The sequence below is a fragment of the Lissotriton helveticus genome, chromosome 8 (genome assembly GCF_964261635.1).
Source record: "Lissotriton helveticus chromosome 8, aLisHel1.1, whole genome shotgun sequence".
In the NCBI taxonomy this organism is placed as follows: Eukaryota; Metazoa; Chordata; class Amphibia; order Caudata; family Salamandridae; genus Lissotriton; species Lissotriton helveticus.
In genome coordinates this window covers 19,707,560-19,722,468 of record NC_136069.1, presented here as the reverse complement: position 1 = coordinate 19,722,468, position 14,909 = coordinate 19,707,560, and the positions used below count along the sequence as shown (strand labels likewise).

General features: G+C 47.4%; 1 protein-coding gene across 4 annotated transcripts in view; it reads left to right on the top strand.

Annotated features, from left to right (window-relative positions):
• Nucleotides 1-14,909, top strand: part of HSF2BP (heat shock transcription factor 2 binding protein) — a 251,031-nt gene that overhangs the window by 11,364 nt on the left and 224,758 nt on the right. For 3 of the 4 annotated variants that reach the window (XM_078656400.1, XM_078656399.1, XM_078656398.1), the window contains exon 2: nucleotides 9,414-9,564. The exons of the other annotated variant lie outside the window; for it this stretch is intronic. In XM_078656400.1, coding sequence (XP_078512526.1) covers nucleotides 9,414-9,564 — 151 coding nt within the window. The remainder of the gene's footprint in view (nucleotides 1-9,413; nucleotides 9,565-14,909) is intronic. 4 annotated transcript variants of the gene reach the window in all.

The window sequence follows — 14,909 nt, the reverse complement described above, 5'->3', positions numbered from 1 at the left end:
TTGCCACTGTACACAAGGACAGCATTAAAGTTACTGCATTGGAACAGCGCTGTAATGCCATTATGGATATCCTGGTCTTCCGAATAGACTTTTCTTCCCAATTTAGTTGGAGGGGGCCCTAGTTTATCGACCCCCATGTCATTTAGCCACATTTTCGTTACAACTTACCAAACTAATAGCCCCCCAACGTGATTTCGAGCAGCAATTTCTTATTGCTGGGTGACTTCAATGTCCACAGGGAATGTACCTCAAACACTGATGCACCGAAACTCCTGGCAGACCTAGCCCTCCTGGGCTTATCTAAGCTCAATAAAGGTCCTACTCATGCAGCAGATCACACAGTGGATGTCAGCTTCTCCAACTCTTCCAGCATTCTGTGTGAACCTCCACAACGACTGATATGGTTGGATCATGCGTCAATTGAATTTTCCATCCAAGCTCCAAGGGAGATGAAAGGACTCAACCCTGTCACCTACCACACTTGCAGACAATGGCAGAAAGTCACCCCGGAGCGCTTTCAAGCCTCCTTTTTAGTGCTTTGGGACACTGCACCGGACAACATAGAGGATGCCCTTGCCAAATACTATTCTGCTGTCTCCAGCACCATTGACCAACTTGCACCATCGAAATCACTTCCTAACCTCTGTAAGCGTCCTCAGACTGCTTGGTTCTCTCCCCAACTCCGAGCTCATAAACAACTCTGTAGAAAACACGAAAGACGCTGGCGCAGTGCCCATGATGAGAGGGATAAAGACCAATTCTTGGTCATTCTGTCTGGCTACCATTAAAATATAAAAGCTCACATTGCATCTCAATTATCCCAGGCGTGCAATGCTCCTAAAGTGTTTTACCGTATTCTTCAGTCTTTCATTAACCCTAAGGCCTGCGAGAATCCAGAGGTTCCCTCGCAAAGGCTTTGTAATGACATTGCACAATACTTCTTGCAGAAAATAGAACTTATCTACGAAATAATTGTCCCGTCAGGGAGCCAGCCTCTGGTCACCATGGCATTTGATCAGCCAGAACAGGTAACCTCCCAGGTGCTAGAGAGCTTCCCCCTGTGACCTTGGCAGATGTAGAAACACTGCTCTGCACTTTAAAATCAGGCTCCCCCCTAGATACTATCCTGGCCAAAGTTGTCACCTCTCTGGCCTGTCAACTGTCTCCCTCCATCAAGCATCTTCTCAGTCTTTCTTTGAGAGAGGGTCTCGGTCCCTCAGAATAGAAAGCAGCACATGCCTAAGAACACCACGGCTCCTCTGACGGATTTCTCCAATCTTTGTCCCATCTCGTTTCTTCCATTCCTTAGCAAACTTTTGGAGAAGCACATTTACAAACATCTTTCCAACCATGTCGAACTCACTGGTAGCTTAGATCCTTCCCAGTCAGGCTTTAGGACCAAATACAGCACATAATCAGCCCTGCTAGTGGTCACAGATAACATCAGGATGACCCTAGACAGGGGCCAATCTATGATTCTGTGCTGTTGGACCTTTCTGCCGCGTTCAACACGGTCTTACATCATATATTGCTCAGGAGATTGAAGGAGATCGGACTTAGAGACTCCTCTCTCCAGTGTATGATGAGTTTTTTATCTTCTCGCTCTCAGACGGTCAATCTTGGCCCGTATCGTTCGGAGTCTATGGAATTGACCAAGGGAGTGCCCCAGGGCTTCTGCCTGAGCCCCACTTTGTTTAATATCTATGTTGCTCCCTTGGCCAACCTTCTTAGGACGTGTGGGTTTATCCCCATCTCTTACGCTGACGATACACAGCTGCTTTTCCATTTTGATAAATTTACTCCATCGGTACAGTCGCCCTTCTCCTCTGGCATGAGAGCTATCTCAAATTGGATGAGGAGTAACTTCCTCCAGTGTAATGTGGGGAAGATCGAGATCTTGCTCTTTGGAGATGCCCCCCTATTATGGACTCCCGAATGGTGGCCGGCAGGCCTCGGTGCTCCTCCTGCCCCAAAGTCCCTTGTTAAGAATTTAGGCATTCTCCTGGACCAAGCTCTCACTCTGAAGGAGCACGCTGCTCAGACAGCTGGCTCCTGTTTCCATATGCTGTGCGTACTTTGCTGAGTCTTTCCTTTGCTTCCTGATTTAACTGGGAAGACACTGACCCAGGCACTTGTATTAAGCCGTATGGACTACTGCAATGGCCTTCTGGTCTCTGCTAATGAGTCCTCGCTCAGCAGACTGCAAGTAGTCCAGAACACCGCTGCTCGATTGGTCCTCAATGCCCCGCCCAGGACTGCTTCCCTCCCTCTTCTTTGTCAGCTTCACTGGCTCCCTATATGCAAACGGGTTAAGTTCAAAGTTTGCTGCACCATTCATAAGGCTCTTTTCAATCTTGGCCCGCCTATCTTTCCAAGAAATTTACACCATACCTGCCCTCTAGGCCCCTTCCCTCGGGATCCAAGTCTCTTCTAGTGGTCCCCGAGTTAGGAAAGCCAGGCTGGGTGGGAAGGCCCTCTCCCACCTGGGCCCTCTTTATTGGAATAAGCTCCCTCTGCATCTGAGACAATGCCCCACCCACTTACAATTCAGAAAGCAGATTAAGACTATTCTTTTCTGTCCCTGATTATGTTGTAGAAGCTCAGCTTGCCCGTCGGAAGCGTAGAGATACCCCTTTGGGGGTCGATTCAGGTGCTATGTAAATAAATAAATAAATAAATGGAGTGGTGGGAGAGAGAGAGTATATGTCCAGATGGAGGCACCATGGAAGGGTGAGAGAGAGAGAGGGGTATCCCCTGATGGAGGGGTGGGAGAGAGAGACAGGGGTATCCCCAGATGGAGGCCCCATGGAAGGGTAGGAGAGAGAGAGAGTGCCCAGATGGAGGCACCATGGAGGTGTGGGTGAGAGAAGGAGAGTATTCCCAGATGGAGGCACCATGGAGGGATGAGAGAGAGTATCCCCAGATGGAGGCACCATGGAGGGGTGGGAGAGAGGGTATCTCAAGATGGAGGCATCATGGAGTGGTGGAGAGAGAGAGAGAGAGAGAATATGTCCAGATAGAAGCACCATGGAGGGGTGGGAGAGAGAGAGAGGGGGGGGGTAGATGGAGGCACCATGGAGGGGTGAGAGGGGGGGTATCCCCAGATGGAAGCACCATGGAGGGAGGGGAGAGAGGGGCTCCCTAGATGAAGGCACCATGGAGGGGTGGGAGAGAGAAAGAGAGCGAGAGAGATTGAGAGGGGGTATCCCCAGATGGAGGCACCATGGAGGGGTGGGAGAGAGAGAGAGAGAGGGGGTAGATGGAGGCACCATGGAGGGGTGAGAGAGAGGGGGGTATCCCCAGATGGAAGCACCATGGAGGGAGGGGAGAGAGGGGCTCCCTAGATGGTGGCACCATGGAGGGGTGGGAGAGAGAAAGAGAGCGAGAGGGATTAAGAGGTGGTATCCCCAGATGGAGGCACCATGGAGGGGTGGGAGAGAGAGAAAGGGGGTATTCCCAGATGGAGGCACCATGGAAGGGTGAGAGAGAGTATCCCCAGATGGAGGCACCATCGAGGGGTGGGAGAGAGGGTATCCCCAGATGGAGGCACCTTGGAGGGATAAGAGAGCGCGGGGCTCCCCAGATGGAGGCACCATGGAGGGGTGGGAGAGAGAGAGAGGGCCTCCCCAGGGTAATGCACCATGGTGGGGTGAGAGAGAGTATCCCCAGATGGAGGCACCATGGAGGGATGAGAGAGAGTGGCTCCCCAGATGGAGGCACCTTGTAGGTGCAAGAGAGAGAATTACAGGTGGAGGCTTCCTCAGAGGGATGGGAGAGAGAGTACTGCAGGTGGAGGCACCCTGGGTGGGGCGGGAGTGAGAGAGAGAGAGAGGGCATCCCCAGGTGGAGGCACCCTGTGTGGGACAGGAGAGAAAAGGTATCCCAGGTGGAGGCACCCTGGGTGGGGCAGGAGAGAAAAGGTATCCCAGGTGGAGGCACCTTGGAGGGGCGGGAGAGAGGGAGTTTACTACAGATGAAGGCAAGTTGCAGGGAACCTTGTAGGGTCGGGAGAGAGGGCTTCCCCTGGTGGATGCACCTTCAAGGGTTGGGAGAGAGGGCATCCCCAGGTGGAGACTCCCTTTGATGGCCGGGAGTGAGGGCATCCCCAGGTGGAGACTCACTTGGATGGGGGTAGAGCGCTTACCCCCAGTTGGAGGTGCCCTTGGATGGGCAGAGAGAGGGTACCCCCAGTTGGAGGTGCCCTTTGAGGGGCAGTAAAGAGGGTATCCCCAGGTTGCGGTGCCCTTGGAGGGGCAGTAGAGAGGTTATCCCTAGTTGGAGGTGCCCTTTAAGGGGCAGTAGAGAGGGTATCCCCTATTAGATGCACCCTTGGAGGGGCGGTAGAGGGTATCCTCAGGTTGAGGTGCCCTTGGAGGGGCAGTAAAGAGGTTATCTCTAGTTGGAGGAGCAGTAGAGAGGGTATCCCCAGTTGGGGGCACCCTTGGAGGTGCGGTAGAAAGGGTATCCTGAGGTTGAGGTGCCCTTGGAGGGCCGGTAGAGAGGGTATCCTCAGTTGGAGGTGCCCTTGGAGGGGCGCTAGAGAGGGTATCCCCAGTTGGAGGTGCCTTGGAGGGGCGGTAGAAAGGGTATCCCCAGGTGGAGGTGCCCTTTGATGGGCATGAGAGTGGGTTTCTGTTAAGGCCATCATGGATCCACAAGAACCCACAAATGAAGATGAGTTTAGATAATTTGTGGGTGAGGTGGAATATTACGCCAAGTTTGTGAGCAACTTTGCCGACAAAACAGAGCCATTTAGATCATTATTGAGAAAATGAAAAACATGAATTTGTTGTAGTTGTCTGGTTTTAGCATTTAGACCAGAAATAACTGATATTGCCAGTGCTGATATATTGATGCCTTTCGATATTGAGCACAAGACCATCCTCACGGTGGATGCCAGCAGAGTGGGAATTAAGGCAATATTTCCCCACATCCAAAATCATTCAGAAAAGACAGTGACCTTTGCCTCTCATTCTCTAACTGATTCTGAAAGAAATGATTCAGTGATTGAGAGTGAGGCATTGGCTGCTGCATGGGCTGTGGAATGCTTCAAGACTTATGTATGGAGAATAAATGCAACATTATGTACAGATCACAAGCCTCTTCTAAAGTGTTGCAACCTGGTGGTACGTACAGGTTGTCCACACAACTGGCCAGATTGGTGGGCAAATTACAATCTCACAGATATGTGGTTGAGTATATTCCTAGTTTTAATAATAGACAAGCCAATTGCCAATCGAGACTGTCCTTACCAGGAGGCAGGACAGATGAAGATGTGGACAGTGAAAAAGTAGTGTAGATGATGCGGTTTCAGAACACAAATGGTTGACGGTGATGAATGAAGACAAGAAGCAGGGTGAGGTAAAGAAGTTAGTTTGGAAAGGTGAGGTCAGGGAAATCTGTGTGAGTGTGGAAGCCAGACCGTAGGTTAAAATTAGTGAGTGAGGCATTAGTCCAGGGATGCTGTTACCTGATGAGTGGAAAACATTTCAGTCCACCTTGTATGTTATCGAGGAGGGTGTGCAAACTTGCCTAAGAGGGACATTTGGTTCAATCTCTAACAATCAAGCGTGTCAAGGAGAATGTTTGGTTGCCCAAAATGTATGAAGAGATCATGGAGTGAGAGTGTGGGTGTTCCGTGTGTAAAGATAAACAAAAGATTAAAAGTTGGAGGAGGTAATGAACAACATATACAAGACCATGTACTATGGTTAAAGTATGTCAAGATTCTATTGGACTAATAAACTGCCTACCAAATAACACAAGGTATGCCATGATGTTGGTGGATGAGGCCACAAGGTTCATTGAAGTAGAGTTTGCAAGTAACATCAGCACAACCAAAACCATTACGTTTTAATGACACATTTCTTCAAGGGAAGGTACTGTCATTAGTATTCAACTGACTTCAAACAAAAGGAGGAAGTTTCTGATACAGTGGGTACCCAACACACTTGAACCTCACTGTATAACCCCCAAGGAAATGGTATTGAGGAAAGGGCAAATCGCTTGGTGAAAGCTGAGCGAAATGGCTGTTAAAAGTAAATTGTACATATGGAAAACCACGGGGTTTGGGGCATCATACTTGTATCAGTAGGTACACCCGATGCACGCCTATTAGCATGATGAGGGAAAGCGGGGGAGAAACTAAGTTGGTTCCAGTGTGGTTGTAGAATAACCATGAGTGGTAAAAGTGGGCATGCAGCGTTGAGGGGTGAACAACTTGAGAGAAACTGGATGGAAGTTGGGGATTGGGTCTGGTGTAAGGTTGTCTGGTTGAGTGGGGGAATGTTCAAGTTCAGATGACCCTATCAAGTTAGTGAAATGAACAGAAACTATGTCAAGTTGACTAATGGTTAGAAGTGGAATAGGAGGAGAGTTTCCTTGTTTGAGAAAAATAGGAACAGCACAACCATATATTTAGAAGGAGGAGAGGAACATTCTAGTGGCCCGTTGTTGATGATTGATGCATTGTAAACGGTTTGCGAATAGTTAAAGTGAGAAGGACTGGTGGTAGTTTCAGAATGTGTGCGAAAGATGGGTCTATAGACATGAGAGGAGTACCTGGTGAATGTAGTGGGGAAATAAGAGAAGCACCGGTGCATAGAATGATACCGACTCCAGTCAGGTTGACTGACTGTGGTGAAGAGGAGGGAGTACCATTTTAGTTAGTACAGCCTTGTGGATTAAACTATGGCTTACTTCAATATGTCATTATGAGGTTCATTATATGTTAGTGTTTCTCACTTATACTTTGTTTATTTTTCGTTCTATAGAACTGATTTAGTCCTTTTAATTCCCTGTTTGTTTATAATGACTTTCCTTTACACACAATGTTTGTTTATTTATACTGTTCGCTATTTAAAAAAATAAAAACGATCAAGGAAGAAAGGGGATGGTTTATAATGTGAGGCTAGGACGGGGTAGATGACATCATTGAAATGTACACAAATTCCACTGAGGTCATTGGATTTTGAAAGGCAGAGTCAGCTATTGGTCGGTGATGGAGGATGCCTTCTTATCGCCTTTGGTCTGTTATCAGAATAAAGACTACATTCTAATTGCCTTCACAGTGCGCTATATTTCTAACAGTTTACTGTACACTTGGAGTGTGGCAAATGAAGAAAGTCCACAACCTGAGGGAAAGGGGTGGACAGTAGGGATGGAAAAGATATAGGAGATCAAGTAAAATAATGTGGTTGGGACAGCACAAAGTGTAGTGGGCTTGCTAAGGCAGAGGGACGATTAAAGAGTATGGAAATGTAAGAATGTTAAGGTCTGGGACAAACTTCTTGTCAAAACCTTCAGAGAAGAAAGACAATAGTTTTTGTGGTGTGCCTAATCCTTGGGTCCAGGCCTCAAGATATTTAACCAACGTGGCCCTCAGTACCTTCACAGAGGCTCACAATCCCAATGTAGCTGCGTCTCATAAATATCTACTCGTCCATGGGGCAAGTTGCTTCGGAAATCTACTTGTCCTGTAACAAAATCCACTTGTCCCTTTTGTGCCATGTAATGCAGCAATCTCATTATATAAGAGTTCTGATATAGCCTCTCAAATTATGCCAGGGCGTATACCATTTTAGGGTGTAAATACTAGCAATGACCTTAATTTGCTACATTTTCACTGATCTACATGCCGAAGGTAGCGGTAAGCAATAGTTCCAGGGTTGGATTGCCTTTTTGAGTCTATTGAAACCTACTAACTTGCATGATTTAAGGGTTTTCACCAACTCGTCTCTAATTGTTTAATTGTGGCAAAGTGGATTAAAGAAAGATGATGGATTGACCTCAGGTCTGTGCCTGGGGGTGAGTGTCTGAAAAGTTTCAGCACTCCGTCCATCATCTCCTTGTGTTTGCTTTGTTCGCCCTAAGTTGGCAGAGTATGCCCAGACGTGGTTCCCTCGCTCACTATGCCACTGGATTCGAGCTAGCCTGGCTGATGAGGGGTGTTACCCAAAAAACGGTCCCAGGATGCTTGTTCCCAGTTCATGGAAGACCTGGCTTGGCTGTTCGGGCTGGACTGTTCCCATGAGGCACAGGGTCAAGCCTGATTTGCATATAGCTGGGTCTGAACTGAGGTGGCTAAGTGAACTAAAGAATGATGATGCATTCGGCCCAGATCCGTGGCTGGGCTTGAGTGTCTGAAAAGTTTCAGCGATCCGTCCATCACCTCCTTGTGTTTGCTTAGATTATAATAGACATTGATCCTGCATATAATTGACAAAGCAGGTGAGTAGCCGATGTAAACTTAAGGGACCATGAGTACGGTATCGGCCGCATAGTTCCAGTCACTTGTGTTACTTGTAGCTTCCAAGCGAGTTGAAAAAGCAGAACTCCTGGGCTGCAGCACCTAGATCAGGGTCGGATGTTGTGGTGAGACTGCTTGTTTGTTTGCTAATTCGCTGATATTCCTTTCTCTTCACAATGGTTTCCTGCCCCACAGCGTAACTCCTCCCCCTGCCAATCTCCACTGGCCAGCCCCAATCACCGTCCTCTGGGGACACACTAAGTCTGCTTTATCTGAAAGATTCACAGGGTTGGGGGAGGCATTGGTACAGGTGGAGGGTACCCCCTATGACCCACATGCCTGAACAAGTCTAGGACCACAGCACTTCCCTTTTAGTGACACACCCATCTCAAACAGTTGGAGGAAATCAAACTGCACTGATCAGGGCCAGACGAGTTTGAGTTCCTGGACCACAAGAAGCCCCGTCTCCTCTCCCTTAAGCGTCTTCCTCCAGCTAATGTTGTAGACCAGGATCTGCAGCATTGTTTGGAGCAGCTGTGTTATATAAATGTTACAGGTCATTCCTTTATTCATCAGTAGAGGATTACTTGGTGATGTCAATGGTTTGAGCTGTGTCACTGCACTCACAGGAGGTGAGGCCATAGGGTGTGCCCCCTTACTATTGAATCAACAATATTGATGGGACGAAATATGAGGACAGAATATTTTAAATAAAATTCTGACAGGTAAGTAAGTCTAGATTTTTATGCCCAACTTAACCTATATGTACCTGCTCTGTACATTTATCTTCAAGGTACGTAGATGGTGCATTTAGGAATAGTAAATCTATATTTCCCTATATGCACTTACCTTTCAGTAGTTTGTCCGGCGATAGTATGCCGCAATATTGTCGGTGTCGATACTCCTAGTGTATTCAGACCAGAGGCGGTGTGTTTTGGAATGATTTCTCAGGTGAATGTTCAAGCACATTAGTGACACTTGGTACTCAGGGTCAGCGATTAGTGACTTCTTGTTGAAGGTTGATGTTGGCCTGCACTGCACACACAAGATCAAACAGGTTGACTGAGGACCTGAGGTCTGTGGCATCTTGTTGGAAGTTGATTTTAGAACTTAGTCTGCACCGACAGACACTCATGGTGCTGTGTCGTTTTCTGTCCTCCTTCAGATGCCGGGGGCCACTGATGAGTTTGTCAGAGTCAGGAAGCGAGACCTGGACAGACTGACAACAGAGGTTATGCAGATGCGGGACTTCCTTCCGAGGATTCTCAATGGAGATATCCTAGAGAGCTTCCAGAAGCTGGAGCTTGTTGAAGCAAGTTAGTTTCTCAATCACTTTTCTTCTCCTTTAATAAATGCTTTTTTTAAAATTATAGATCTTTAGTAAATTCTTTGCTTTGCTAAAACCTGAACTGGATTTAGAAAAGCCACAGTCTATGGAATAGTTATCAAATGGTCTTTGTAAATGTTTAAAAACTTCCTTTGGACACCAGGAGTGAGTGATCAATAGGGAACCTATGCTCTATCCTTATTCACACCATCTATTCCGGTCATGCTCAGCTCAGGAATCACTCTCTCCATTCTGTTTGATATCCATATTGTATTTGTATTTTGTATTTGTATTTGTATTTTAGACTTGTAGAGCGCCTTATCACCCCGGGGTCTCTAAGCGCTTGACAGGCGAGTGAATACTGGCAGGAGGAAAACAGACTAGATATTACCCCATGCCTCTTGGAAAAGCACGGTTTTTAGCTTTTTCCTAAAAGGCAGGAGTCTGGTTTCTTTGCGCAGATTTTCAGGCAGTTGGTTCCAGGCTTTAGGCATTGTGTGGGAAAATGTCCGACCACCGATAGTGGATCGTTTGATCCTAGGACAGATCAATAGAGCGGCGTTGCCTGAGCGTAAGTTCCTGTTGGGGGCATATGGGACAAGGCGTTTTTTGATGTATTTCGGGGCTTGCCCATATAAGGCTTTCTGCGTAATGCATAGGCCTTTGAACTTGGCTCGTTGATTTACTGGCAACCAGTGTAGCTCCCGAAGAAGAGGAGTGGCTGGTGTCCTTCTTGGTTTATTGTAAATAAGTCTGGCCGCGTCATTCATGACGATCTGAAGTCTCTTGGTGAGTTTTTTCGGGATGCCGAAATACATGGCATTGCCATAATCCAATCGGGCCAGAATTAAGGCTGACACTGCTCTTCTGAGGGTGTCTGCCTTTAAGATGGGAGCTAGCTTGCGCAGTTGTCTCAGGAGGCCTACACAGGTGCCCACCACCGCCGAGACCTGGGCTGACATAGTGAGATTTGTGTCGATGATTATGCCCAGGCTTTTTACTGCTGTTGCCGGTATTGGGGGGTTACCTAATTCAAAGGAGGGCCAAAGGAGGTCGCACCAGGGGCTAGATGAAGTTGTGATAGGAAGAACCTCCGTCTTATCCGGGTTGATTTTTAAAAAGTTTGCCGTCATCCAATTGACGGTAAATTTTAGAATATTCTTCAGTTTTTGATCAGCCATAGGGGAATTGCCTATCTGAATGATGATCTGGATGTCGTCAGCATAATTATATATATTACAGTCCATCTAATTCAGCGATGAAATGAGGGGCTGCAGATACGTGTTAAACATCAAGGGGGACAAGGCAGAGCCCTGCGGGACGCCGCATGTAATTTTAGCAGCCTCTGACACCAGGTCATTCAGTTGTACTTTCTGGACCCGTCCACCAAGGAACGAGGTCAGCCAGGCGTGGGCCGTGCCCTTGATTCCAAACTCCCCCAACCGCGACAGAAGGAGGTCGTGATTGACCGTATCAAATGCCGCGGAGAGGTCGAGTAGCACCAGGGCACAGGGATCTTTATTATCTGTTTTAAGGCGTAGGTCATCTAGCACTGATAGCATGACTAGTTCCGTGCTGTTGTGGGCTCTAAACCCAGCTTGGTTGGGTTCGAGTAGTGCATTACTCTCGAGGTGGTGCGAGAGGGTAGACAGCACGTGATGTTCCAGTATTTTAGCTAAAAAAGGCAGTTGAGATATGGGCCTGTAATTCTTTAGAATCTTGGTGTCGGCACCGGCCTTTTTTAGCAGGGGGATCAGTCTTGCCTCTTTAAGAATAGAGGGGACTAGTCCCGAGGTAAGGTAACTATTTAGGAGTGATAAAATATCCTCCTCCAGCCCTGGCCATGCTTGTTTAAATATCTGCGGGGGGCAAGGGTCCGCCGGAGAACCTGATTTAACTTGGTTCATCACTTTTGTCAGAGAGTCCTTGGTGAATAGGGGTAGGGAGGTTAAAGGCTCAGTGATTGTGGGCGGGACAGGTATCGGAGTTACCGGGCAGTCAAATCTGGGGGTGCTTTCGATTTCTATCAGAAGGTCGGATATCTTTGAGGTAAAGAAGGATTGAAATTTATGGCAATCTTCTTGCGTAAAAGAGGGCGGTTGTTCCTTCTTTTTCCTCAGTTCAGTGAGAACTTGGAAAATTTCCTTCTGGGGGTTAGGTGCTGTGGCAATTCTGCTCTCGTAGAACTCACTTTTTCTAGTTCTGATGGCTTGTTTATACAAGGCGAGCTTTTCCTTATATAGAGTTTGGCAGTTAAGATCATACCCCTTTCGCCAGGCTCTCTCGCACTGTCGCAGGGCACGTTTTAGGAGTCTCAAATCGTCATTGAACCAGGGGGCGCCTTTGCCTTTTTCCCTGATTTTTATCTTACGTGCTGGGGCAACCACCTCTATTGCAGATTCCAATTTTTGCGATAGCTTTTGAATAGCCTTCTCTAGGTCATCTTCAGGTAGTCTGTCTAAGTGGGGAGGTTGCTGTAAAGTTGATAGCAAAATATCCGGATTAATGCAGTTCCATCTTCTCACTACCCGCCATTTGTCGGATGAGATGTTTTCTTGTTTCGGAAAAGCTAGGATACCCTGTAAAAGGTAGTGATCTGACCAAATGCAAGGCAAAGAAGTGACTGGGCACAGGGCAGGAACATAAGTCCATATCAGGTCCAAAGTATGGCCCTTCAAGTGTGTTGGGCCTGTCACAATCTGGGTTAATTCTAGTGCGGTCATTGCGTCTTCGAGCTGTTTGGACGTGATGTCTCTAATGGGCTCCTCCCAGTGGAGATTAAAATCGCCCATCACCACGAGACCCTCATATCTCGTACGGAGGTCGTGGACCAAACCCAAGAAAGGTTCTAGAAATGTTGGGGGGGTTTTAGGCGGGCGGTATACAATGATTATCGTGAGGCAATTGGTTGGAGAGCAGAGCTTGACGCCTAGGATGTCTGCTCCCTCAATGCATTCAGCACAGATAGTTTCTGCTTTGAAGGCATTTTTATATAGCAGCGCAAACCCCCCCCCCCTTTTCTGCCATCTTTTCTGTTATGAGAGATAGCACCAAAGTTGGGTGGGAGGGCGGCCACTAGGTCGGGCACAGAGGAGTCATCCAGCCATGTCTCCGTAACTCCTAGAATATCTATGTTCCCCTCCTGAAGCAGGGAGAATACCTCTAAATTGTGTTTTTGGAGCGACCGAGTGTTCAGCAATCTGACACTCAATGACGTTACCGCAGCTCTCCTACTTCTCTGATCGAGTTTTTTTTGGCTGGTTCAGCTGCGGGCTTCAGGATGTTCTCCCGCCTCAGAATCTGCTGTGTATGTAGGCTAATGGAGTAGTCAGCGCTATTAAGCGCAATTAGGTTTTCCTTGGAATAACACGGCACTGAGCCGAGGGTCATGGCCCCTGGTCCCGGCCGGTCGCGGACGGGCGCAGACGGGCTTGCCTTTGGCGCGCCTTCGGCGCCCCCGCTGCGCCCGTCCGCTGCGCTGCCTGTATGAGGGTTCCATTTTATGCCCACGAGGGCGGGAGGGTGGGCGTGGCTAAGCGCTTGCTTCTTAGCCCCCCAGCCTTCTCCTCATCTAAGATGGCCGCCGCTAGTAGTCCTACCTCGAGGTCAGTGACCTGGGAGCAGGGATAGCTTCAGATAGAAAAAGCAGGTAGATTTTGAAGAGCAGGACCCGGCTTTCCGCCTCAGGACACTGCAGAAAAGAGCGATTTAGGCAGAGGGTAGGTGCTGTGCAAGGTAGCAATAATTATATATTGTATAGATTTGCACTTCTGTTGAATTGTCTTATGATTGACTTTGTTCTTGCTTCCAGCGTAGCAGTCATGTTTTCTTGTTCTTTTATATTGAAGATATGGTGTACTACTAGAATAACAGTTTTGTATATTGACTTACACAAATATTGAATGCAGAATGTCATCCACCTGTAAATTGTCAAGCGTATATAAGTAAGCATATATTTTCTATTCTGATCTCCCTGTGTAGTTCAGAATACTAAATCTAGTCTTACAAATCAACACTTATCTTGGTGATATTGTGGTAGTACATATCCTGAAGTTTTAGGAGGGGGATGTTTGTCCCTTCAATATCCTACCATAACAGCCATAGAGATATGCGTTTATCAAAAGGAAACACCGGGGACACACTAATGATTACAACAAATCCCATTTTTGCGCCCCTCACTTATTACACAGTCAGGCGTTGAGTGGAAAAGGGTCCATTTAACATGATAGCAAGTCACAAAGGTGTTGTGAGGCTCTGGTGAAGGTCGAAAAGAAACGTTCCACAAGCTGGCTTTTTTTTAATACAATTCTTGGATGATGGGCGCAGTAAAACGAAGTTTGTTTTTGTATAATCTAATGCAGAGCATTCTTTCCCTGTCAGCGGTCTATATCATGTAGAGTAGGCCTGCAGAGCTAAGTGCTTCTGCTGAGGATCAGAGCCTGGAGGTACACCCCTCTTACAGAAATGAAACCTGTATTAGGAGGCAGAATGCGGGAAGGGTGAGACTTGGACGAGCCACCTTCTTCACTCACCCAACTCAGGATGTGCGGTGTCTGTGGAGGGATGGGGGAGTGGAAGGCAAATTGAGATGAGATGCCCTAGGTACGTTTTTGGGATGGCTTGGAACACATGCATATAGATTCTTACACACCAAACATTGATGCGTCTCTCCCTTTGTGTATTTGTTTTCAGTAGTGATCTAATTGCCTCAGTGTTGAACTCCAACCAGTTCAGATTCCAAGAGACCCATGCCTGCAATCAGTAAGGCTCGGTCTACACTTCGCAAACTAAGCAATTTTCATCCAGAACATTCCACACGTTCACTATTTACTGCTCTTCCCTCTTTGATGCACTAGCATAGTTCCTCTAATGGCCTAACTGAGTCTTCATCCGGTGAATAAAAATCACTGCGCTCCGAAGAGCACCACACTGGTCATTTATGCCCATCCCCAAAACACGTTCCACAGAAACCTCTCTGCAATTTCAACACTCTTGCAACCAATCACCTAGTGCCTCTCCGGTGATGTGAAGTGCTATTAGAATGTAAACGCAAAACAAAACAAATGTGTGTACAGCATCTCCAGTTTTGGTAGCTGTTGGACCTGCGATGGGCAAGCCCAGCACAAAGGGGGTAGCTTGGCTCAAGTGACAAGGCAAGTGAAGGCTGTAGTGTTAAGCCAGCTCTGACCCAATAATAACTCCTTGTACATCCACACCAAAAAGAAGGACACCTCACCACTTCTGTAGAAAAATACGATTCCTTTATATAAAAGTTCTTTGTTGTAAATAGGGTTGACTGGGAAAGCACATATACATTTCTTTTGGTCATACAGT